This window comes from Micrasema longulum, unplaced genomic scaffold, assembly GCF_059751315.1.
Source record: "Micrasema longulum isolate JH-2025_06_02 unplaced genomic scaffold, ASM5975131v1 h1tg000110l, whole genome shotgun sequence".
Classification (NCBI taxonomy): domain Eukaryota; kingdom Metazoa; phylum Arthropoda; class Insecta; order Trichoptera; family Brachycentridae; genus Micrasema; species Micrasema longulum.
In genome coordinates this window covers 117,514-144,126 of record NW_028277316.1, presented here as the reverse complement: position 1 = coordinate 144,126, position 26,613 = coordinate 117,514, and the positions used below count along the sequence as shown (strand labels likewise).

The following is a 26,613-nucleotide window of genomic DNA, read 5'->3' as shown; positions in this document are numbered from 1 at the left end:
CTATTATGCACCTATATCATTAAACAGCAATTATTGTTAGTTTATAAGGAAATGTCCTAACAAGACGAAACGCGTCATATATGTATTTTAAAAAATAAAGTTTTTTATTTTGGATACTTAACCAAATTTTTGTATGAAATTCTACCAATTTTTTGCATACACAATAAATATGGGTATGTGTTCAGACATCCCAATGACCAATATGCGGCTAAGTATTTACGTACGTCGGTACTATACAGTCATATTATATTAATGTATAATGCACTTTGTAGTTACCTACCGTACTTGTATTGTATGGGACTCGTCGCACATTATTCATTCAGTGTATCAGTGTTAAATTTTAAAATAAAATTCTAATTTTTCAGAATACGGTTTTGAAATTTAACATACTTTTAAAAAATACAATTTATAACATTCCTTGATTTAAATTTTAACAAAAAGGTTTCAAACTTTTTACCAAGCTCTTTCTTGTACCATTTTTAGTATATTTACAAGTTTTAAACAATTATTTTTTTATACTTACGCACCCACACACACGCACCCTCTCCCTCATTCATTTACGCATACACACATTCACATACACATGAATACAAACGTCACACACATACAATTAATTAAAATATTTTCTTATATATTATGTGTCATTAGATTTACAGTGGTTTTTTAAAATTGGCTTAAGTATTGTTAATATTTTTCTACTTATTTTGTTTATGTAATAGCTGTAAAAATCCAAAAAAAAAAAAATCATGTTTAAGTACATATAGATGAATCGTACAAATTCACGCCGCACGGATAAAATTACCTAGGGCGGATTTATTATTACTGTGTTTTTTATTTCATGAAGCGGTGGATTGGCCTGACCTGTGCCAAAAATATTCTCTTGCCCGGGCGGAATGAAAAATACAATTGAAGACCTTGTTTTACAAACCTCAAATGTCACAAAGCAATAATTTTTATTAAAGTGTTTGAACTGTATTTCACGGTTTTGTATAATTTTTGTGTCTTAAAGAAATAAAAGCATAAATTACATACTTTCAATGCATTGCATAGAACTTTTAAATTTTATAAATATCGAATGTGTATTTAAATATGAAATAAAACGTAGGTGTGAAATTCCGTGATCAGGCACATATGTGGTTTAGTTCATATCTTAATGAAAGAGAATATGCAGTTGTGTTCCAGGGTAAAAGCTCAACCAACTTTCGGGTGTCTACAGGAGTGCCTCAAGGGTCAGTACTCGGACCACTCCTCTATCTCCTTTACACTAAAGATATAGAGAACATTATCAAAGAATGTGGATTGTGGTCTCACTGCTATGCAGATGATACGCAGATTTATTTTTATTGCAAACCAGGCAAGAGAAGTGTGCTTGTCAATTTAATTGATGGATGCATCAAGAAAATAAGAAACTGGATGGCTGAAAACAGACAAATATTAAACCCATCGAAAACTGAACAACTGCGGGTGGCTTCAGCCATGCGACAGAATTTGATCCAGGATACGGCTCTACCCAATGTAGGGAGTACCGCTTTACCCACCGTTAAACTACTGGGAGTTTTACTCAATTCTGACCTTTCTCTTGACTCTCAAATTAGTAGAACGATAAGTTCATGCTTCTACCAGCTGAGACAAATTAAATGCAAACGCAAAAATTTGCCGGTTGATGCCGCCCGTCAATTAATAAATGCGTTTGTAGTGTCTAGAGTCGATTATTGTAATGGTATTTATGCAGGTCTACCAATGAACAAAATGACTCGCCTACAATCTGTATTGAATGCCGCAGCTAGACTTATTTTCGGAATCTCTAAGTTCAGTCATATCACTCCACTACTTCGGGAACTACACTGGCTACGTTTTCCACAGAGGGTCGAATACAAACTCTGTTGGCTTATGTATAAGTCACTGCACAACTCTGCTCCGGAATATCTAAGGAAACTATGCATTCCAGATAAACTAGCTGACAGGCGTCTCACGCTTAGATCAGCTACGTCTACGGCGAGAGGAAAAGTTATTATACCTCTACGCAAACAGCGCACTAAATTTAGTGAACGCGAATTTGCGGTCGCAGGCCCTATGGCATGGAATGCTCTCCCAGCAGAGGTGAGAGGCTGTGATAGTGAAGTGATGTTTCGGAAAAAACTTGAAACCCACTTGTTCTCTAAATCATTTGAATAAACCCGTAGCATGTGACAACAAAATACATTGGTTTAATTAAATTACAAATTTAAAAGCTTCAATTAAATTAATTTAACAATAGAATCACTATGTAAAGCGCCCTTGAGGTATTTTATTACGAAAACGGCGCTCTATAAGTTATCCATAATAATAATAATAATGATATATAATTAAGTACCGCATATTACAGCTTTTTTAATTATTTTTTTTTCGGATCGTGGGTGCTCTAAAAGGGTATTGGAATTATTTTAACAATGGCGGAAACATATGAAAGATAAACGAAATGTTCGTCAAATGGATTTCATAATGCAAAAATTTAGTGCCACAGATATGATTTTGGATTTACAGAGGTATTTACAGTTAAAAGTTTCAAGTTTTCATCAAAATTCTCTGAAAAGTGGGCTGCAGCCGATATGAAGAAGGGCAGTTTTTTAAATAAAAACAAAAGTTGGTTAAAGGGCGCAGATATAATTTTTTTATATAAGTGAGGATCAGCTTTGTGCTTCTTCATCATGGAGGAAGTCAACCTCAAGGCCGGCCCAAAAAAAGCTTTGAATACTCGTATTTTAAAGCTTAAAAACGTAGAGTTGAAGACTAAGTGCGATCTTGAAGTGCCAGTGAGTTAATCACACCTGCTGAAGTAGCAAACCGTATGTCGGGTCATAAAAACATAGCTACTTTGATTAGAAAAAGTTTAGAACCTGCAGAAAAGAGGAAATCTGGTGATGTTATTTTTGTTAGCAGGCAGTTGAACAGTGACGAGACATTAGCTTATTACGTGGACTCTAAATGCACCAGCCACTCCTATAAACAGTCGCGAAAGTGGTCAATGTAGGTGGAATATCAAGTGTTTCCATTTATCATAGTCTTTTTAATTCCAAAAAGTTGTGTTATCCTTCAGATGAACATATTTCTGTAACAGAAACGCCGATTTTACCGATTTTCTTTTGATCCATTTTTTTCCAAACCTAAGTTTTTTCTTTTAGTAAAAATATTCTCAAAGCTTCTAAATTATCAACAACAACTAAATATTATTCTTTAAAACCAGAACAATCAAATTGTAGAATAAACGTTTTTTGTCCACTTGGCTTGTTCTGGGTGAATCACTGTGCGATGGTGCATAACGCACTGTACTGATACACCAACCGCAGCGCATCTCTATATTTTTTTGTTACATGAAGGATGATAATCAGTATTGCGCTTCAGGAGCCAGACCAGGGACTATGAATTTTTTTTTTTTAATAACCGTTTTATATTAATATTTTATATCATCATGTCGGTAATCGAACCCAAGACCCCTTGCTTGGTAGGCAAATCTTTTCTTCCTAATTCATTATCATCATTCCATGTCCGCTCCCTAGTTGTAGCATATTATGGTGTCCACAAAGAGCCTTCATGCATCTCTATCGGCTGCCAGCTCCTGTGTGTCCTCCTAAGTAGGGTTCGCGTCCCGTAATTCTGACATAAACTGCCGACAAACAGTCAGCAGCGGACGTCCAGGACGTCGAGAACCTGATGCCTTGTAAAGTAGGTAAGCGTGTTTAAGGCTCTCAGGAAGCATTCGCAGTATCGCCTCCGCTTGATGACAGTTGTCACCGAAGTTTGCTTACTAATTAATACGTAATAAGTTTTTTGTGTCCTTACGAATGAAGAATACCTACAGTTCTGTTTGAAAAGTGAACAACCACCAACGAGCGTTTTCGACCCGATGGCTACTCTCAGATGAAGACCCTAAAAACGAAAAATCCGGAGATAAGTACTCCATGTAGTGTAATGGTTGGCGCGTTTGCCTACCATGCTTGAAGTCCCGGGCTCGGTTCTTGGTAGGAGGATGCGAAATATTAGTTTTAAAGGTAGTTCTACACTACAATATTATATTCTCCCTGGACTGGTAACTGAAGCGTAAGATCGATCACCTTACCTTCCATTAAAAAAAAGGAGTATAAATGTAATGCCCTATGTGCTACCGGGTGCGGATTGGGAAATTATTTCAAGAAAATGTAGCGCTTGCCATGTTGGAAGTCCCAGATTCAATTATATTGATGTAAAATATTGTTTTACACTGCAATCAGACAGATCACATTACCTTTATGATACAGATTATTAAGATATGCTGCATTTGGTGTTCCAATACAGTGCCTTATGGGCCATCGAGTGCAAATAGGAATATGATGGTGAAATGGATAAATTTTGATAGAAAAACGTCATGAATTAAGATTTTTTTTGACCGGAGCCCTTAGCATGGCACACTTTCGTTTTGTAAGTTTGTTCGTATTGCGTACATCTATCTCACTCAAACTACATCAATATCGTATTTCGCTCCCGTTTCCGCTACATACGTACGAATGAACACTCTTTCATTCAGTTTCCAAACATCTAAAGTGTAGGTATTTAATCATTAAGCATATAAGTGGCATAGTGGTTAATTTTAGTTAAAAATTCAAGTGGACGTTGCTACTATTTTTAGAATTGATTTATTGAAAACTATTTTTCAAACTTATCTACCACGTCGTTTTCACTGTGGGGCATACCAGCTGTATAAGTCATTTAAAAAAATCACAGATAAAGAGAACGTTTAAAAGAGGGGACAATATGAAATTCTAGGGAAACCTCAAAAATGAGAAATTGGCATTTACTTCAGTTTTACACTCACGGTGCCCTATTCATCCATTTACTAATATCATAAACAGGTATGTGCGTTTGTTCGTTTTATTCACGTCTCAGCGGAGCTACCAATTGACATATTTTTTGCATAGGAGAGGTGAGAAGTAAAGTAAGTAATATTATTATCAACAACAGAGAATAAATAAAAAAATATATTATTTTTGTGAATTCCGTAAATTAAACTTTTCAAAAAAAATTTTTTTTAAAGAACAGGACACTTATTTTTTTAAAAATGGCGGCCTCCGTGGTGTAGCGGTCAAGATGCTTGACTCACATGCGGAAGGTTCCGGGTTCGATTCCCGGTGAGAACACAAAAATCAAATATGTTTTTTCTAAACCTGGGTGTTTTGTGATGCAACTCACAACTGTAATTGGGCCTCCTGGCCTGTTGTGGTGCAAAAAATGTATATAAATAAAATATATGAGCAATATTTTTTTAAAAATGATTAGGCGGTAAAGGAGGATGCGAAAAAAACACAATATGAAATTAATTCTTTAAATTTCTATAATTGACTTTCTTTATCTTTTGTGATTTTTGGTTTCGAAGTAGGATTTTGGATTTGTCAACAAAATAACAATGCGACGTCGCCTTAGACCAACTAATCGTTGTATTTTTTTTCAAAGCAATAGTTGAAGAACCGGCAATCGATACAAGCTACTTTCTGTCCCGCAAAAATATAACATTCTACCGGGAAAATTCTTATTTCCAAACGACAATACTTTTTTTTTTTTAATTTCTCCCCAATACCACGTGAGCGATGCCGCGGGTAATAACGAATGAAAGCTATTCAAATATTTTTCAATCAATAATTGAAAAAATAAATCGTCTTTTAAAATCCATATCCATAGATGTCAAAAATTTTATTATCAACAACAGAGATGATTAAAAATTAAAAATTTACATGTATGTATTTTTTTTAATGACCGCAATAATCCGTAAGGGTTAATAAATACATTAAAAAAAAAAACATATATCTATATTTCTTTTCATTCCGTGTGTAGACTTTTATGAATCAAAATGTCTGCTCAACGACAGTTCATAAGCCCTATAAAAAGTCTTCTCAAAAATGTTCTCCGTGTCTGTTCTAATTTTAAGAACACGCAGAGATCTCAATAAAATTTAAGTTTGTTTTTTAAATTAACTCAGCATTATAATTTGCTAAAACATGACACAATTTCCTTTTCCACAAGTTTTTAATTCTAAAATATTACAAATTTTTGTTATGGTAAGCATCGCAAATTATTCTGAAACGACTTCTAGAAAAAAACATTTTAATGAACATAGTATCGTGTGTACACTCTTTTAACAATAGTCCTTGAAATATTTTTATACGATTCTTCAATGTGAATTGAAGGAAATCGTATTTTGAGTAGGTATATATAAATTTTTGGAGGAAGGTACTGGATTTTACCCAGGATACAATTTATTCATAAAAACGAAGGACATGTAAGACTTCGAGCTAACCCATGCCAATCCGATTTCATCGCACAATTTGTTAATGGCGAAAAAATCTACGAAAAACTAAACACAAAGAATTCCAAGTTGTGTGACGAATCTACTAATCTACACATTCTGGATATTGGGGCATAAAAACCAAAGTTGCTCTTAGAAGATTTGATAAATAGCAAATTTCGACTGGCGACACGGTTGGGAACATGAAAAGAAATTGATTGCAACGGAGATGGGACATCACTCTTAGCATTAAGTATTTTGAAAATTCTCTCCGTTCTACGTTTCTTCAATGAAAACAGATTGAGAGATTGCTTTATTAAAAAAAGAAATAATTATTTTTGCGGTGCCTTGTCAGGTCCCCGTGACGTTGGTGATCATTACTGGGGAAGCGTCTTGGTTACTACTATTATATTCCGCAGCCAGGACAACTGCTTATTGGATGAACTCGCCATAGTGATTCCTGGGAAAAGATGACCAGAGTGGTTTCCCGTTGCCTTCTTTGATGGATTTTTCTGTCGGAGTTACCTTCTCTTAGCTGGTTGGTTCTGGTGTAGAGGCGCTCAAGCGAGTTTCAAAACTCGCCTTTCATCCTTTCGTTATCTGCTGTGATCACACCGTTACGAGCCAGATCCCATTGCCCATGTTGAAAAACAGGAATAAGAAAAAAAATGTATTTAACTCTTTAAAGACTGTGGTAAATAATCCCTTTGCGCGCGGTGATGTAACATTGTGTTACCACTAGTAAAATACGGAATATTCTAATGTTTAGACATTCGAAAAAAAAACAAGGAGACATACTGTTTAATAATTCTTTTCCATAATTTATGCGAATAAACATATAATTTAGCCCTGTTTTAGCAAAATCAATTGAAAATCAGAAATACGCAAGTCATGTTACGCGCGTGCGTCCCCCATCACTATCATCAACCGACTGAAGACTGGATCTGTTTTAGACAACACCCGCCGAAGTACAGCGTCTCTGTCTTCCTTGTTATGAGTTTTGTCTTTGTGCTCTCTCTTGTATAAAGTTCCTGTATAGATTTGTTGCTGAATTAGCGGACATTCATTCTTCGCGTAGCAAGAATAAATATTTTTCATATTAACATTTAGCATAGTTATACAAATTTTACTTTCCAAATCGAGAGTAAAAATGTCCAATGGAAGATTACGAAAAATACGAATTCATCATTTTTAAAAATAAGAGAGATATATCAAGTCTTGTGTTCTATGTCGAATACTGTGACATTACAGCCACACAAGAGTTAGCTATCATCTTCACCATATTCCTGTCCGCAATTAGTGGTGTATAGTGCACTACATTAATACACCTAATGCAGCGTATATCGATCATCTGTTATATGGAGGCCAGTCCAGGAGCATGAAATATTGCAATATACCTTTTTAATCAATATTTCAAGTCGACCTTCCAGGAATCGAACCAGGAACTTTAAGCATGCTATGCGAACGCGCCAAACACTGCACAATAGGCGGACTTATCTCCACCTGATTTCCTTGTTCAGGGTCTTTACCTGCGAGCAGCCATCGAGTCGAAAATACTAGTCGAGGGTTCTGGTTTTATTTTACACACTAAACTGTATTCTTCATCTGCCTGAACACAAAAGACCCAGATTAATAGATATCTGTTGTAATAACAGAGATTTCGAAAAAAATTGAGGCATAAATAATTGTCTAGGCAACAATGTTTTGAGTATGTCTTAATGTTTGTAGACGGCTGGATTTCCTACCTAGGGAGTAATTTATATCTAAGTTCGTTGCAACTGAGAGAGAAAATATTTTTGAGAAGGAAATACGGAAGTCTAAGCATTTACAGGCCTTGATAAAGGTTGATACCCATATGATAAAGGTTTTAAAAGTCAACAGATGGAAGTGTTGAGGATATGTGAATGTAAACATAAACAGAATTGTGAATGTAACACAGTGTGTAAAGTTGCAACTTAAATTAGCTAATGACAGATCATAAGCCCTGTTAATGCCTAGACTTCCATATTCTCTTCTCAAAAATGTTTTTCCTCTCTGTTGCAACAAATTCAGATCAAATTGTCTATGGATTTACGGGACTTACGATCTGTCATCGGCTGGTACACGAAATATTATTGGAATAGTGGTATCAGAAAAGATATACACTTTTAATATGATTGTGTTATATTATAATATTATGTAGAAAGAAATTAAAAGAAAAACTAAAGACAACATCATTTTAAAACTAGATATTAATCCATTAACACGACTTAAAATCATAATGAGAAAAAAATAAATCACACTGGCATCTAAAGTCTAAGCATGTTTTTTACAACTCTTGAAATAAATTTTCTGATAACACTCAGCGTCATTGAACTTGATCCACACGTAACAATTCTTTATTTATGCAATAGTTATTTTTGGGGTGCGTGAACTGTGCGGTGTGCAAAATACACACATCTCATACTTGCGAAATTCCCGTTCATGTATCAACAGGTTTATTCTCTTCGCGTTGGCTTTGTCCCGAGAATTTCATTTTGCTTATATCATAACCATACAAATATTTGTAACTTTTATGGGATATTTGCCTGCCTACCTCACTAATATCGAGGCAGTAATTCTATTTTCGTCATCTTCGTCATTCCTTTCTCCGCGCCCAGTGTCGCATAGGGCACTGCATTTGTAAACTAATATTTAGATCATTTGCTAAATAAAGGTAGTCATCAGTCCTACGCTTCAGATGCCAGAACAGGAGCAATGAAGTATTTCTGTTTTAACAACGTTTATCCCTCTCAGTACCAGCGTCATTCCTCAGGTACATGAAGAAAAATAATCATATCTCGTTATTTTCTTTACCGATTTGCCCCATTCTTTGCATGCATCTAGCCAAAAATATATTTTTTACAAAACAATACAATTTTTATGCTGGTAGCTTGTTCTGACGTGAAAAAACAGTCATTTTCTTTTTATATTACGTTTGCCTCAACTAAGTTTTCGAAGCCACAAAACGAGATTTAATCTAAATCCACGGAAGCGTTTCCTGAGCAATGGGGTTGTTGATGGTTGGAATAAGCAGCTACAAGAGCTGATCTCAATGGGTAAAAGTGCGCCAGTAACTAACTTTCGTCAAAACAGATTTAAGCATGTTTTTACTTGAAAGTAGCCATCGAGTCGAAAACACTCGTCAAAGATTCCGGTCCTATTTTACACACAGAGCTATATTCTTCACCCGCCCGGATACAGACAAAAAAAAAATACCTGCTTTGATAACGTTTAGATCCGAATTTAGATAGCAAACTTTGTTATCCAATATAATTCATATAGCCGGTTGACACGCATTTTTTTGCAAGAATTCACCCCCACCTGTTGTTTTTGTGGGCCGTTAATCAGTCAGGAATTCAATTCATTTTACATCATGTTGTCATGGCTATGTTTTGACATGCACTTACAATGCGTATTTATTGAAAACACTGCTTTTTTCTTTAAAAAACTGGAAAATGCATTCCTAAAAATACTGTTTTTCGGATGAAGATTTTTTTTAAATAAAGATGTTGCGGCATTAAATTTAAAGCATGTCATGTTGTTTATCAAAATTGGGTAAAATCCGAACCCGAACAATTTCTGTAAACTTTTAAAGTACATTCTTTCTAATCACCATATTAATTTGCTTATGAAAAAATCAATCTACGTTGTATACTTTGTGGAAATCTGTTATTAGTTCTGAGTTTATACACAATATCTGTTTATTTACTATAAATATGTATGTAGAACTGTTGATTTCCCAAATAAAATAAAATGTGATCGAATTAACCGAGAACTTGAATATCTCCCAAATTTTCTGAACTCTCCTGGTTAATAGTGGTAACCCAGGTATGTATGTTTCAAAACGAATTGGTACAATCTTGTACCTATATTACTTTCTCAGTATTGCGAGGTGTCGGTGCTTAACTGTGTGCACCTTATATTAGCTATAAGTTGCTAAGACCATGTTCCATATGTCTTCTCTGAAGGGCTACTGAGGCTTGTTGACAAAAATAAACGCAGCAGACAATCCAAGTAACATGTATGTAGAAATTCTTTGGAAGTATAAATTACCGAGTCTCGTCCTTCAGACAACCTAGACTAGAAGATGCATGGAGGAATTTTAACCCTTGTATTCATAATAAAATAACTAAGAGTCATCCACAAAAGCGAGCAATGCAGATATTATATATTTACGTAACTAACATTTTGAGGAATAGTAAAATTAAGAAACAATATTTTCTTATCTTTATATTATAATTCGTCTGTACGTGTGATGTCACTGAACTTCTCCTAAACGGCTTAACCAATTTACGTGCGATTTTCAGCGAAATGTAGATCTTTCCGCTGCACGTGTTCGTAAATAATTTTTAATCGAATCTGTAAAAAAAAGTTAGAAGCATAAACTGGATTTTTGGTAAAACTAAAATAATACTAACCGACATTCAATATTTTTTTTTAAACCGCATTCATGTATAAAGTGCACCCCCGTTGGTGAGGAGAGCTGAGTTTGACATTTGCAAAAAGAATTCTACATTTGAAAATGAATTATTTAATGTTTTTAAATTTAACCATAAACAAGTACCTAGGTACCTACTTAAATTCAATATTTGAATATTAATAAATTTTTAGTTTTGGAATTCAATCATAAACAAGTATCTAGGTACCTACTTATCAATGAAAAGTCTTTTTCCAAGCTAAAAGCAGGCAAGCCAACGTCCAGGAAGGACAACGTCTGCCGGGTCCGCTAGTTTCGGAACGGTTTCGGGTCAAGCGTTCATCATCATCACCCCTTCTCTGAACCTCATTGTGGTGCTTAGGGCATTGCATCGATACTCCAATCGCACAGTATCCCAATCGTTTTTTTTTACTAGATGAAGTATGATGATCTGTTTCATGATTTTGGGTCTGTCCAGGAACAAAGAAATGTTGAATTGTTTAAACAGTCAATAATGTTTGATCATTAATATTAAGAAGGAAACAGAATGAGTTTTTTTATGAGCAGGAGAATGTATAGGTTAATGTTTAAAAAATATATTTAATTAAATTAATGTTCAAACTGAGTTATAATTTAGCAATGGTTATTTCACAAATATGGAATGTATACGTAAACGGTTTACGTCTTTCAAAAAATTAACTGCCTCAAAATATAATCGGATTAATCTAGCTAGTCGGGTCATGAAAATTATGATTAAATGTGTCATATTAAGCAATTTTTTACTACATGTATTGATAATTAGCACATAATAGAAAATAATAATGTATTAATATTAAAATATGATTGATGTCACACACATAGTTCACTAATTAACAGTACTCGTTCCTACATACTCGTGCAAACGTATTTTGTTACTGAGAAGGTAGCTGGTAAAAAAATAAAACAATTAAAAATATATTACGTAGGTACTTACTAATACTTATGATTTAAAATATTAGCATAAATATGAGCAATATAAAGTTTCGTGAAACTCCTCAATATATTTTTTTTTAAACGTAAGTTAATAATAAAACAGCTTTTAGTACCTTCTTAATAAGTTTTTGTTCCAAAGCCGTATTTATGTCATCAAATTTAGCAAAAAATATTATAATATTCGCCATAAGTCTGCGATAATGTTATAAGCTTCTTTTGAATAATAATCTTCATACTATTATTATTTATAGAACAGTCTTAACAAGGCTTTAAAACTAATGTTTAAAAGAATAACATAAATATCTGATAAAAGGGAAAATGTTACAAAATGTAATTTTGCTGCGCAAATATAGTTTGGATAATACAACCAATAAATAAAATATTGTATTTGTCATACATTTTTTTTATTCTTTAGATCTGGTTGTTCTGTGGTATAATTCAAAGCTGTGATTGGGCCCCCTGGCATATTGTGGTGCTAAAAATAATATTAAAAAAACGTTTAAAAATACACAATCCGCAAAATATGACAATTATCCATATTTAATTAAAAAACTGAATTGTATTAAAATCTCTTTTGTAGACTCTGAATTGGGGGCAGAGTCCAAATTCCTTCGGTATAAGAAATTTCAATATGGGAATCTAAGTGACAACTAGTAGGAATTAAATGGTCGCGATGTTTCTGTATTGTTTTAGTTTTTTCATTTCTAAGCGGCGAGGAATGTCGATATCTTTAGACAACGACATTTTATTATTAACATTAAAATCCGTTGCGAATATTTAAGTGTTTTATTTTCGTAGCTAATTTTAATGATTAATTTGAAAATTCTCTTGAAATTTACTTTTGATAAGTAAAGACAGATAAAAAATATTATGAAATATAATATAGATAAAATAAACGTGTGTTATTACAATATTTGAGTTTGTCCAAATGTTTGTAGACAAAAGACTGGATTTCACCCTCTCGGGGGTCATTAAGATTAACAAATTACAACATGGATGGAGATCACCTTAAAGAAGGGAATATAGAGGTCTAGATATTTACAGGGCTTATGACCTATCATTGGCTGAACTCAAATATTGGTCCAAGAAGGTTAAAAATTGGAAATTCGTTTTCAGGCGTTGCCTAGTATGTGAAATAATTCCGTTAGATGAATATCTTCACAACAATAAAGGCACAAACTTCACTAAAATCAACAAATGGAAGGAGTGAAGAACTACGGAATTCAAACATAGGCAAAATGGTGAATGTTACGCAGTGTGTAAAGTGGCCACTTAAACCAGTCAATGACAGGTGGTCATAAGCCCTGTAAAAAATAGACTTTCATATTCCCTTCTTTAAAGTATTCTCCATCCCTGTTGGAATTTGTTAATTAAATGAACGTAGTTATACAGAAAGCAGCCAGCCATAGAAAAGTGAAACTGAGATAATAGCACATTTGTAAAAATAGTGAATAATCAAATCTACACAACAGTTGGAATGTTTTTGACTTTGACAAACAATGATTACATTAGTTTTTTAAAAAAAATTATCAACAAGAATCTGATTACGTATTTACCAGTTTTAATAACTTTTCAAGTACCGTAAGACTTTTCTAGTGCTGTGGGTGTTTTTTGCAAATTGAGGAATGCCGTTTTTGTGATCGGCACTATTTTCAAAAGGTTATTATTACAGTTTTTTGTATGAAAGCGGCCTGGCTGTTTTTAATAGAACTTGGAATTGATCTTGCTGCACCCGATAACACCAATATCTTATTTTTTCAAAATTGTGCACTGGCTGCTTTCTGCACAACTACGTTCAAATGTGTGTTATATTTAAAATAATGAAAGTAAGACAATGCTTTATAGGAAGCTATGTATATAGTATATACAAATGTAATGCTAGGTGCCGGCGCTTTAAGATAAATACATTTTATAGGCATAAACAATTTAAGTAAAACGGTATAAAAAACCGAATAAATATCTAATTAAATGGATTTTGAATATCTATTGGCAATTATAATGACTCGTCAAGTAAAAATATGGACATCGTCCGGCGTTTTTGTGTTCAGCGTGACTATTGGAGCTTAAATAGAGATTAAAGACACGCCGACCGGAAGCATTTTTAGGCCAAAAACCATTGTGCAGTAGAAGAAACCTACGTACCTACCAGCATCAAACACGAAGGACTTTCAAAATGGACGGTACATATCTACTAAAATAATAAAACTTGTGTTCTTTTCACAAAATGAGTGTCAAGGATTCGCCACACTAAAACGTTTGAATGTATTTTTGATCCTTGTTATTGAGAAGATATTTAAATATTTCCTTCACGTGATTCTTCGTGATATATTGAAAATATATGTAAAAATATTAAACTAAACAATCCAATGTTTTCTCTTAAATAAAATTATTTTTTATCTTAATAAGCGTGATCAAAATAACAATAGAATGAAAATTCGCGTAACGTATGCGGTACCAGCTATGAATACGTTTGAACGATAGACAATCATGACACAATATATTTTTTTTAATAGGCGTATGGGATTTAAGGCCTCGAATGGTTGTGGGCTAGAAACAGAAAAACCTAAGATACTACAATACACAGAGTATAATATAATCACTGAGAATAGTAATATATATATTTTTAATCTATACATTCTCAAATAATGACACTCGATGTTAAGAAGCTTAAATACTATCAAAAAAGACAATTCACTTTAATAAGTGAAAAAAAACTGATTAATCTTTCATTAAGAATATTTAAAATATTAGTCAAATCACTGTTTTAAAATAATGGTTAAGAATTATGTTTGAAATAAAGTTAAAAGGTTTGTTTATCACATAATTTGATATTTTTCTTTTTCTTCTAAAAATCATTTATATATTTTTTGCTACTTCATTGTAAAATACACGACTGTCTTTATTTGTATATATGTATGTAAAACATAAAAGGCGTTTAAATAAATAAATAAAAATAAACAATTAAAACTACCCGTACAAAGAAAAAACAGCACCCATATACTGTTTTTTTGTAATATCTATATGTAATCCTTAATATCACCCATGTGGTACGCCAAAAAACAAAACAGTTCAATCTATAATACTTTGTTAACATAAATGATCATCAATTATTGAAAAAATCACAAGTGTTTTTTAATTTATGTTTTGACAAACAACTGTGGTATCAGCTACTTACGTTCGCTCCCTTCCGTGTTATCCCGAAGCGGCTCACGGAAATGTTGAAGTTCTGACATTATTCCTTCCTCGGGCTACATACACTTTCCGTTCTATACTCCAAACTGCAAATAATAACAATTTTTATATCATAATCTCATACAATCATATTTTAGTAAAACGAGATCATTAGTTTAAAACCCGCATGATTTTTAATGACAAAAAACAAAGCACAAAATGGAAACGAATAGCGTAAACCGCATAATGCTATAAAAGTGTAGATAAAAGTAAAATCAGTCATAGATTTTTATAGCATTGTTTTATAATAGAATAATGATTCTGGCTTAATCATAAAAAGTAGATCATGTGGTCCTAGTTAAATTTTTGGTTTGATTTGTAGTTTGCATAATATATCCATCGGGGTTAAGCGAGTGCAATTTTTTTCAGGACCTTGATAAAATTGACTGTTCAAACAAATTCAGGTTTTAAAAAAAAACCCATTTTTTTTCTTCACAATTCACAACGAATCTTGACTCATTTACGAAATCACACCATTGCCCGACCGTCACAACAGAAATATTGGTCTAAATCACTTGACAGTATATTTTAAGCCCTGGGATTTCCAGAAATGTGATGCTGAAATAATTGTATCTACGAATTTTCATGAGTTTTTTGACAAAAGATACTTTTGCTTTTTTAAACAGCTATAAAAATATTTAATGCCTATAATTTTATTGTTTTTCTTTACCATATGTAAGAATTAAGATGTAATATAATATAAAATAAATTGAAATAAAAAAATTACGAGACTGCTGTTTTCTAAATAAATACTTTATTAAACTATGATTACTATCATAGTACAACAAACAAATTTTAATTTGTTTAAAAAAATTTAAACAGTTTTTGGTAGTAATTAATTGTATTTACATAAATATTATGCATGCATAAAAAAGTAACGATTGTAAATAATAATTACTATTACAGTTCAATAATTGTGTTATTTACGGCACTTAAAAGAATATACCGCAATGTTTTTTACTTGAAATATTCTTCTAAAAAAAAAAAACGATTGCGTTTTATTCCGAGCTAACGATTAGTGATTTTTTCCCTTCTTTCCGGGGCCCGTATTACAATTGCAAGTTAACTTTTATCTTAACTTTAATATATAGCAAAATATGTTTTTTTAATAGAATATGTGTACATTAAAAAAAAAAGTTAAATCACAGGTTACCAGCGAAGATACTTTAAATTTTCATATTAATATACACATTTGCGTACATAAATATAGATTTTGCTTTATACCGTCTCGATATGTAATATGTATCGATGAAGATAGTGTTTGTAATCGTGGCGCTGCTCCAAATATAAATGTCGTGTTGTATTCCAGGACGCATTAATTTGGGCTTATACAATATTTACATAAACATTAAAATAATGTACTAATTCAGTGGGCCTTTTTGGCCTTGTGGGATATTTAAAGTTAATTTATAGTGATACTAATTTATTGCAACAAATAGGGATAACATTTTTGAGAAGGGAATATTAAAAAAAAAAACTAGGCTTTTACAGGGTTAACAATTTTTTTTAATCAACTTCCATATTTATTGCCTTCAAAAATATTTTCTCTTTTTGTCGCAATAAATCTCAATCTTAATAATTGCCAATGTAGTGAAATCTAGTCTTTTCTAAAAACATTTGAACATACTCAAAATATGGTTAATTGATACTAAATATTATATCGCCCCACCTTTTGGTTACTTTGCTGTTGGTTGTTTACCGCTTATCACACATCCCAAAACTAGAAAAAAAAAACATATTGTTTTGCGAAAGAAACGTGTGATTTATATTGAAGGAATTGAGTTTTTTTTGTTTTGAATGTTTAACTTATTTGTTTGGTAAAATAAGGCGCTAAAACAGGAGTTGGCCGAGTGATAATAATAATTATGTTTCCGGGCGGATGAAGAATACGGTTCTGTGAGTGAAATAAAACCAGTTCCTTAGACAAAGAATAACTACTGGACTGATTAACGTCTGGTTTTCAACGAAATGTACATCTTTGCAACGAGCAGGTTTACAGCTAAATTTTTTGTTTAATTTTGAGTTTAAAATCTCAAATTTACGAAAAGCATAAAAACTGTTAGGAGCATAAATGTTTCTTTTTAATCGCTCACCAGGGTTGCGTTAGTTGAGAATGCATATGATAAAAAATTAAGAAGATATTATTTTTTAGTGCACAAAAAAGTTTGTTTTTAAATGTTTACAAACAACATTCGTTTTATCGTTTCGTTTCGTTTGTTTATTCACTTGTTTAATCTGATCACAAAAATCCATTACCATTATGTTAATTAGAAGTAGTTTTGGTTTCGATTACGTTTTTGGCCAGTTTCGGCCAGTAAAATAAGTTTAGGATTCGGCTTAAAATTGGCCTAAACTTTTTTGCAAGCATTTTTAAAAAGTTTTATTTTTTACGAAAGTATCCCAAATATACATTTCTATTAATGTATTTAAAAAAAGCACAATTAGAAATATTGGATTGTTGTCCGTTCAAATAATTATTTATTGTATTGCCATTGTCTTACTTAAAAAATAAAAACCATACTGATTTTAAGATTTGATGATTATGTTAGTAGTTCTATGATCTTTCATATTCATATTTTTGTAATTCCTTTATACTTAACAAGTTAATGTTCATATGGCGTACATAGAAGAACTGTTACATATAAGTTATCATATAACATAACCACGAACCAAAAAGCGTTCAAAACAATTAAATTTACTTATTAAATTTATGTCTTTTATTTCATTGCGTATTTTATTAAAGACTATAGCATCCGCTTTTTCCCTATTCATTTTATTTCGCATATTGTTATCCCTTTCTTACGAGATAATTACGTATCAACAACGCTTTTAAAATGTAGTATAGGTTTGCATATTCTAATTCAATTCAATTCGATTTATATGATCCTGGTTAAACATGATGACAATTTCATTAATTTTTGGCTTGGTAAATATGTAAAAGAACAGCTGATTTTGTTCAAATTTCATAACATTCACTTTAGAACCTTTTATTCTATTTTTATAAATTTGAATTTTCTACTCTATTAATTTATTTATTTATTAACGGACATTGTCCATGTTTATAATTTATAAGAATTAAATACTATAATTAAAGAATAGTTAAAAATATTTTTTTAAAAGAAAAGAAGCATTGACAAACATAACGGACATCAAGACAAGATCTGGACTATTTATTTAGTGCTCGTTTAAATCGTTGTAAGCTTAAACTAAAAAAGTCCAGATCTTGTCTTGAGTTAACAATACGACAAAGACGGGTCATTGGAGAATTAAGGCCATAGTTTGTTCTATGCTAAATTCGTACGTCCGACATGTATAATGTGAAATCTGTTACTGTTATGTACTTCGTATCTTAATATATATTTAAATAATAATATATATTATATTTACTATTTAAATTTATGTATTAAAAACTACTTTTTTATTTTCTAAGAAGATTTATATATTTAAACAATTTAATGCCAAATAATAAATTTTAAATAAGTGTGTAATCGAAAAAAGCTTATTTTATATATAATTTGGTATTGTGCGCAATTTCACCTGTGGTAAGAGTGTCGAGAATGTTTTGTCGAAGGTTGGTTTTGTTTCTTGCTTTAGTTGACTTATCTGGTCGGTGGATGAAGAACCTCAGGGGGTGCTTCGCCCCCGAATTTTTCCATCACAAATGGTGCCCAACGTGTGGCTTCAAAATTATTGTATTTTGCTCTAGTTTCCGTTACATACGAAATGCTCTGAGACTCTTAGGCCTCAGTGTCCAATTTCATCGTTTCTTTAGTCAGTTTCGTGATGGGCTTTATTTTATTTTATTTTAAATATTAAAGCCAATTCACGTATTAAATAATGTAAAAGCAAATACAAACAGACAAAATATACTATTCTAAATTTAGATGCCCGTATTATTTTGGGTCAAATTACAAAGATTAATACTGAGTCGTAAAAAATAAACATCATATTGAATAAAATATTAAATTAAATTTTATGTGAAATAATGATATGGTGCACACAATATAATTTTGTGTGTTTTCAGATAGTAGTGTGGAATTGTTATTTATGTACCAAGTCACCCATTTCTATAGTTCATCCTGTCCATCTAGCTTTATAACATAACACAATTAAATAATATTTGTGTCCGGGCGGGTAAAGAATACCGTTATATGTGTGAAATAGAACTAGAATCCTGAACGAGTGTTTTCAACTCGATGTATGCTATCCGGTAAAAATCCTGAAAAAGGAGATCGAGAGGAGATAAGCCGTCCTCGTAGTGTTGTGGTTGGCGTATTCGGCGTATTATGCTTAAGGTCCTGGGTTCAACTCGTAGCAGTGCCAAAGAGAAATATTTGTTTTTTGTTTATAAAGTGGTTAAACACTCCACTATTTAATTGTTGCTGGACTTGAAGTATAAGACTGATCACGTTGCCTTTATGTAACTGATGATCGAGGTACGCTGAATTTGGTGTTCCAATAGAGTGCCCTAAGCACCATGAGGTGTGTATAGGGTGATGACGATGGAGCGCTTACGGAATTATCTGGTTTAAGTAATTTATTTACAGACTGTAACATTCACCGTTGAGCACATACGAGTATACAGATATTCACAAAAAATGTGCATAGACCTCTATTAATCGATCTACATTGAATAAAACAACAATATTTCTAAAATGAAGTTTTACATACAGTTTATTTTTAAATCATTTGAATATGTAATATCGAAGGTATATTATGGACTTTTGTAACTATTTTATAGATACGGTGACTTTTGTAAATGTTTTATGGCACTTTGAAAATGTTTTAAAGGGTCCAAATAAATTATAGTAATATATTTTTAAGAAGTTGCAGGGCAAGAAAACATAACTATGTTTATTTTATTGTTGTAAGTACAAAATATAAAGAAAACAAAACATGTAACGTCAAAATGGACAAGATGAAATTATTTAGAAGACGGACAAGGTGCGTTTTGGAATTGGATAATGTTTTTCAGCCAATATGCTTACCGCGAAATAAAAGTTTTAGAAATTTTCGTTGAAGATTCATGTGCCTCCTAACTGGAAATGGGTGACTATGTTCAAGTTTTTTTTGTATTTTTAAATTATTATGTACATTATTTTACCTGCGGCTTCGCTGACATGGTATTAGGAAGACATTATTTTGGTTAATCATTTATTAATTAGTGGTGCCATTTGTCAATAAGAGTTTTCGTTTATCAATAAGAATTTTCCCGATAGAATTATGCATTTTATCAGGATCGAAAGCAGCTTGGTCTTCCAACTATCGCTATGAAAGAAATACGAGTTTCCGTTTCTCTATGGCGACATAGCATCGTTATTCTGTTCACGAATCAAAAATCCAACCACAAAACCAAAATGAAAAGTAAACCAAACTAACCATTGTAAGTCAATTATGGATATTGAAAAAAATAATTTACAATCAATAATTTTGGACATCCCACCTTCCTGCCTACTCATTTTCAAATAATGTTGCTCATTGTTACTTTAATTTCAATATTTTGAGTTTGTCTAAATGTTTGTAGAAAAAAGACTAGATTTCACCCCCTAAGGAGTCAATAAGATTAACAAAGTATCTAGTAACAAGTAACTAGTATGTAAAATAATTTTATCAGATGAATCTTTTAACAACTATAAAGGTTTCGGCACTTTAACTTCACTAAAATGAACAGATGAAAGAGTTGAGGAAATGTGGATGTTTGAACAAGGGCAGAATGGTGAATGTTACACATGTTACACACCACTTAAACCAGCCAATAACAGGTCATAAACCATGTAACTGCCTAGACTTCCATATTCCCTTCTATAAAATGTTTTCCATCCCTGTTGTAATTTGCTACTATAATTCATTATTTTTTTTAGTTTCTAGATTACTTTTTAAATTTTCAGAATGAAAGGTATCCTATTTTACTTCTCATCTTTCAGGCAACCCCTGTCCAAAATATCAAGTCGATCGGTAGCTCCGTTAAGACGTGAGGGACACACAAACAAACAAATATATTTTCGCATTTATAATATTGATATAGTACACACATATTTGAATATTAGTTTTGGTAAAGATGCTTACACTCTTGATTGTGGTGAGTCCGAACTCAGCTGGGCTTCTGGTTTCATGGAGTTGGGGATACGTTACGATTCTAAGTACTCGTAATCTAAATATACAAAAGGCAATGTTCGTATGTGTGTCCTCGATGGACTGAATAACTACTGGACCAATTTACGTGCGGTTTGTATAAAAATGACGAACTTGAGTATGGGTATATTTAAAACTCTTAAAATCTTTAATCTGTTTTGTAGAAATAAAGTTAGGAGCGTAAATGTTTTACTCTTTGTTCACCGGGGCTACATTCGAGGAGAATGCATTTATGTACCTAAAAATTTAGTGAAAGATATTTTTGAAAAGAATTTGTATTTGAACGTTTATAAACCACATTCGTTTTTATGGCTCCCAATCAGATACTTTCCTTAAATTCCTTATAATTTCTACCCATTTGCTTATTTTTACTGGATTTTTAGTAATACTCAAATAACGCTTTTGGACATCGTATTCTTACATAAAGTGCATCCCTGTTGGCAAGAAGAGCAGACTTTGACATTTACAAAAATAATTCTTTTTTAAAAAAATAATTATTTCAAGTTTCAGAATTCAATTTCAAACAAGGGCCTAGGTACTTACTTACCAATGATAAGTTACACCATATTTTGTACGTTAATCCGTTTATCATTATAAAGTTAAGTTTTGTAACAATACTTAAACGTGTTTAATCTTTAGAGAAAACGCGGTCTGATTTTTCTTCATACAAACGTATTCCCGTATTTTCTTCCTGGATTATGAACTAGAACAGTGTTTTTTTTATACACAATAGGTATTTACTGTTGGCGTGTCTATGGCTTTATTTATTTTTTATAAGTAGTTAATTATGGGAACTAGAACCATCCAAAATCCCGCAATAACAATTTATGAAAAATGAAAGACGTATCAATACAGGAATTTTTATTCTGTCAAAAAAATAAATAAAATCGGTTAAGTTTTGAGGTGCGAAAAACGGGACAGCTAAACGTCGATTTCCGTTCTTTTATTTAAGCATAAAAAGTCCGACATGCAGTTGTCTTTTCCGCTTAGTATCAGGGAGGCATCTGCAAGAAAGTGACAGAATAACAAATTCCCTGTCACCGCATATCCTCACAATTTATGTAATCCAAATCTCAAAAATCAAACTTTTGATTGTGTTCATTTAATCTAAATACGACTATATACACAAATTTAGCAATAGCAAAGCATTGCCTGGTTCAGCTCGTATATTATATCTGTAGAGTTGTAACGAATAAATAAAATAATAAGATTTCATACTGATATTTATATCTTACTTTTACGTATTTTTTTCTATTTTTTTCAAGGTTAATACCATAATAAAATTCATAATTTAGGAAATTTTTCATCACACCAATAAAATAAATAAAAAAAAACGTTACGCAATCATAGACAGAAACGAATAATTATTTTTAAAATATTTGTCAGTTTTTGTTCACATGATTTGGAATAAAAAAAAAACCAATACCTACCTACCGAAATTTATTGCAGAACATAAGGAAAACACGTTTGAAAGAGGAATATGTAAGTCTTGGAATTTACGGGGCTTATGACCCGTCGTTAGGTGGCTTCATTACAGACCGTATAGCATTCACTGTTCTACCTGTTTTAGAACACCCACATTTCTTCGAGTTTCGTGAAGCAAAAGAGCTGCAATCATTATTGATGTGGATGAGATTCGTCTGGCTGAGTTATTTTACATTCTAGGCAACGCCCGAAGATATTTATGAATTATGCTTCATTTTACAAGTACAGTAGAACTCCAATTACCCAAATCAATTGGGACCGGACCCTATTCGGATAATCGAACATTCGGATTTTTAGATATTTTCCGAAAAAAGGGTCTATTTGATTTAATTACTGTGTGTGTTGAAAATGGAAATAGTGATTTAAAATATAAAAATGAGCTTTTAGTCAATTGAATGAAAAGGCAACATGTTACATGTTAAGCGTAGTTACAAGTACTGTACATTAGTACCGTACGTACGTATCGTACTGTAAATGAAAGTCATTGCTTGCTGAACATCTCGGTCAAAATAAGCTGTTTGACTGTCACTATCCAATTTCGGGCAGCCAAATCGTTATTTTGCAAAAAGCAGTAAGTTTCCGTCTTATTTTTTTTCTTTAATTTAGAAAGGTATTCATCAATCATTCAATCAGTGATCCTGATAGTCATAGTTTGGATAATAGGAGTTATATTGTATGTACAAATGTTTGTCGACAAGGCTGGATTCCACTCGTTATACTTAAACATCTCTCACTGTTACTTACAATATTCCAGTTATATATTATTACGTGCTGAGTACAAGTGTTCATCTAAAAAAATATTTCTGATTTTATTTTTAAACCTTTTTTTTCTATTTGTTTGTTATAACATTTATTATTTTTAGCGATTTGTTTTATATCTTATAAATGTTTGATATTTATATTTATAATAACACCTGTAGGTGGAAGGAAATGTGCCTTCCGAAACTAGTAGTGCTTTAAAATAAACTCGAGTGGTTTTAAAACAAACTGTTTTAAATATTATGTATTTTATTAGTTATTCCTCAAAGATGATGCCAATTCAAACAATAATACAGCCATCTTCAATTATCTATAAATAAAAATCGAAATTTATGTACAAAGGTTATGTTCAATTTTAAAGTTACTTTATCGGAAACCTGTTATTGATAATGTTTAAAAAAGAAAAACATACAAGTATAGAGACAAATAAAGATAACTCTTTTAATGGCCTGTTGCGAACGGAGCCCTGCACCAATTGGTAAAAAAATAAATATAGGGGCTGAAGGGGAGATTTCTGATAAAATTAACCCAAAAGAAACAGAACAAACTCATTAAGAATAATGTAATAAAATGCTAGTGTTATTACTAAAAATGTGCATTTAATTCGTTCCCTCGCTAATGATTTGATGACAATCATAATTTGACATATGCAGGTCAGAGTAATAATCTAATACCCCTTGGCTAACTCTATTTCATAAATGATGACTGGAAAATAGCATTTTTTTCTATATGTCATCCCCTTATCCACAAAAAGATCTAATCGAGTTTTAATAGCGACTATATTATATTGTATTTTGTCAAAATAATTAGTATTTTATTACTATCGAGCAATATAACGATAGATTTACTGAAGTAGATATTTTTCGTGTCAATGAATATGAGTTCTAATCACAGGCCGTAGAAATACGTTTTTTTTTTTCTTTTTGAGTTTAGCTTCCGTATTTAAATTATTTTTTTACTTATATACATCATAACTGCCAACCGTCCAAGCGCTCTGTAGCAGCTGTAGTAAGACCTATGGTATTTAAGCTTATATCTGTATATTATTTTCTAAATTAAAACACTCAGTAGTAAAATCATTTTTTTAATGTAAATTAATATCATTATTTATTGATTATATGATACAAAGTATAAAACAAAATATTCCCAGGATATTAACTCAATTAGAGGCTAAAGTGATACTTTTTTAAAAGTCGTATTTAGAACAACAAAGAAACAAAGCAAGTAAAACATCTTTTTAAACAAACATATCACAGCAAAATTTCAACCAAAAAAACTAGAACAAACAAAATAAATAAACAAAAATGCTATTAATGTTTCAAACATTATTTTTGTGGTCAAACATTTCACTAAATTTTGTTAAATATTTGTATATATTTGTTCGAGACATACACGTCTCTTCGGCAGGACACCAACTATATGATGTTCCATTGTAATGGTCACCCTATACCTATTAAACTCACGCCCCTTCCTTCATCCCTTCCCTCTATTTTCAACTTTTTTTTCCATAACATAAAGTATTTTCATAACCTAATCAATGCATGTAAGGGTTGCTTATTAAAATGCATGACGTTTTGGTTTTATATTTTTGTGCAACAACTGTGGTGAAGGTGAACAGTGGGTTTTGCATGTTGGTTTAATTGGTATCCTGACGAAGCGTAACGTCTCGAAACCGGTAGATATAGAAAAGTCGATAAGTGGTTACATACAAATATTTCATAAACATGCTTTTAAGAATAAAGGATGTGACCAATTTAGGTCTAAGGACTCAATAGAAGCCATAACTTTATCGACCCAAAAGCTTTATAGCTGCAAAACGTGTCATAATCTGTATCTTATGTGTTTCTTCCTTTGTAACCGAGGAACTAGAATCCTAACTTCCTATGCGTTTTGTACTGCAAGGTGCAGCGCCCTTGAGGTAATTTTAGGGAGTCATTTTACAAAGCTCGAATTATTATTTGTGGTTGACCGAAATATCGGTTTCGATTTTTCACCTAAACTAACCTAACCTAACCTAACCTAACTGAGGCGAAATAGTTCATTGTCATTTAATATAAAAATTTGTTGCAACAGAGAGGGAAGACATTTTTGAGAAGGGAATATGGAAGTCTAGGCACTTACAGGGCTTATGATTTGTCATTGGCTGGTTTAAGTGACCACTTCACACTCTGTGTAATGCACACTTTACACTCTGTGTAATGCACACTTCACACTTGTTTTTTTTTCACGCGGTAAAAACTAGAGCACTTAATTTTACTGGGAAGTTTATTAAAACTGTTTTTTTTTAAATTAATAAAATAATTTTACTTAAAATTCTAACTCTTCTCAGGTTCTTGTGAATCAATCAATCAACTACAGCGTTTTATATGTTGTGATAGATTTCTGGTTTCCGGATAGCCATTTTTTCAGCGTTTATCATATTCTGACGCTACGGAGTTCTACTTTTAAATGAAGCACAACTCACCAACGACATCTCGTAACGCCACAGGCGAAAAAATATAAAAATTACAAAATTAGTTTTATAGGCCATTATTGAATTTAAAAAAATAAAAAAACACCTCATCGTATAATAATAACTCTAATCATTTATTTCCTATCCGCACTCAGTGGTCCATAGAGCATTGCATTTAAAGACCAAATGCAGCGTATCTCGATCGCTTGTTACATCAAGATAAGGTGATCAGTCTTTCGCTTTAGGTGTCAGTCAGGCTATATTTCATGTAAACCATGTCGTTAATCGAACCCGATACCGATACCTCTTGCATAGTAGGCAAACGAGCTGAGCATTACAGTACGAGGCGGACAAAACCAAAGTTTTTCATTGTTAAAAACTTTTACATTTTCATATTTTACGTCTTCTAAAACAATGACAAAATAATATAACTAAACAAGTTTCAAATTAGACTGCATAAATAGTACTGTTTTATTCCATTAAAATGTAAAACATATGTCAAAAGAAAATAAGGTGAATAATTAAAGAATAATTCGATTCCTGTAAAATTAAAATTTAGAATTAATCAAAATTTTCAATTTTAAATAAAATTGTTTCTTTTTTCTGTATTGAACTTAAAATAATTAAAAATGTTGGCCCTAGAACATAACATCGAGTTTGATAGAGGAAATAAATATGATATTTTATGTAAATTTTTGGATTTGAAACGTGTAACACATAGGGCTGGCCATTCCGACACATGTAGATGCTTATAAGATCATTCACATTGTATGGGTTTCCAGCTGGGCAAGTATCAATCGTATAAAGGCTTCCCTTCCATAAAATAACCCACATTAATATATAACTCCAATT

General features: G+C 32.0%; 1 protein-coding gene across 1 annotated transcript in view; it reads right to left on the bottom strand.

The window, feature by feature from the left end:
* The window catches only part of LOC148284552 (thyrotropin-releasing hormone-degrading ectoenzyme-like), a 90,676-nt gene that overhangs the window by 46,197 nt on the left and 17,866 nt on the right, over positions 1–26,613 (bottom strand). Inside the window, exon 2 of the mRNA XM_088238367.1 lies at positions 14,878–14,980. Coding sequence (XP_088094493.1) covers positions 14,878–14,935 — 58 coding nt within the window. The 5' untranslated portion in view covers positions 14,936–14,980. The remainder of the gene's footprint in view (positions 1–14,877; positions 14,981–26,613) is intronic.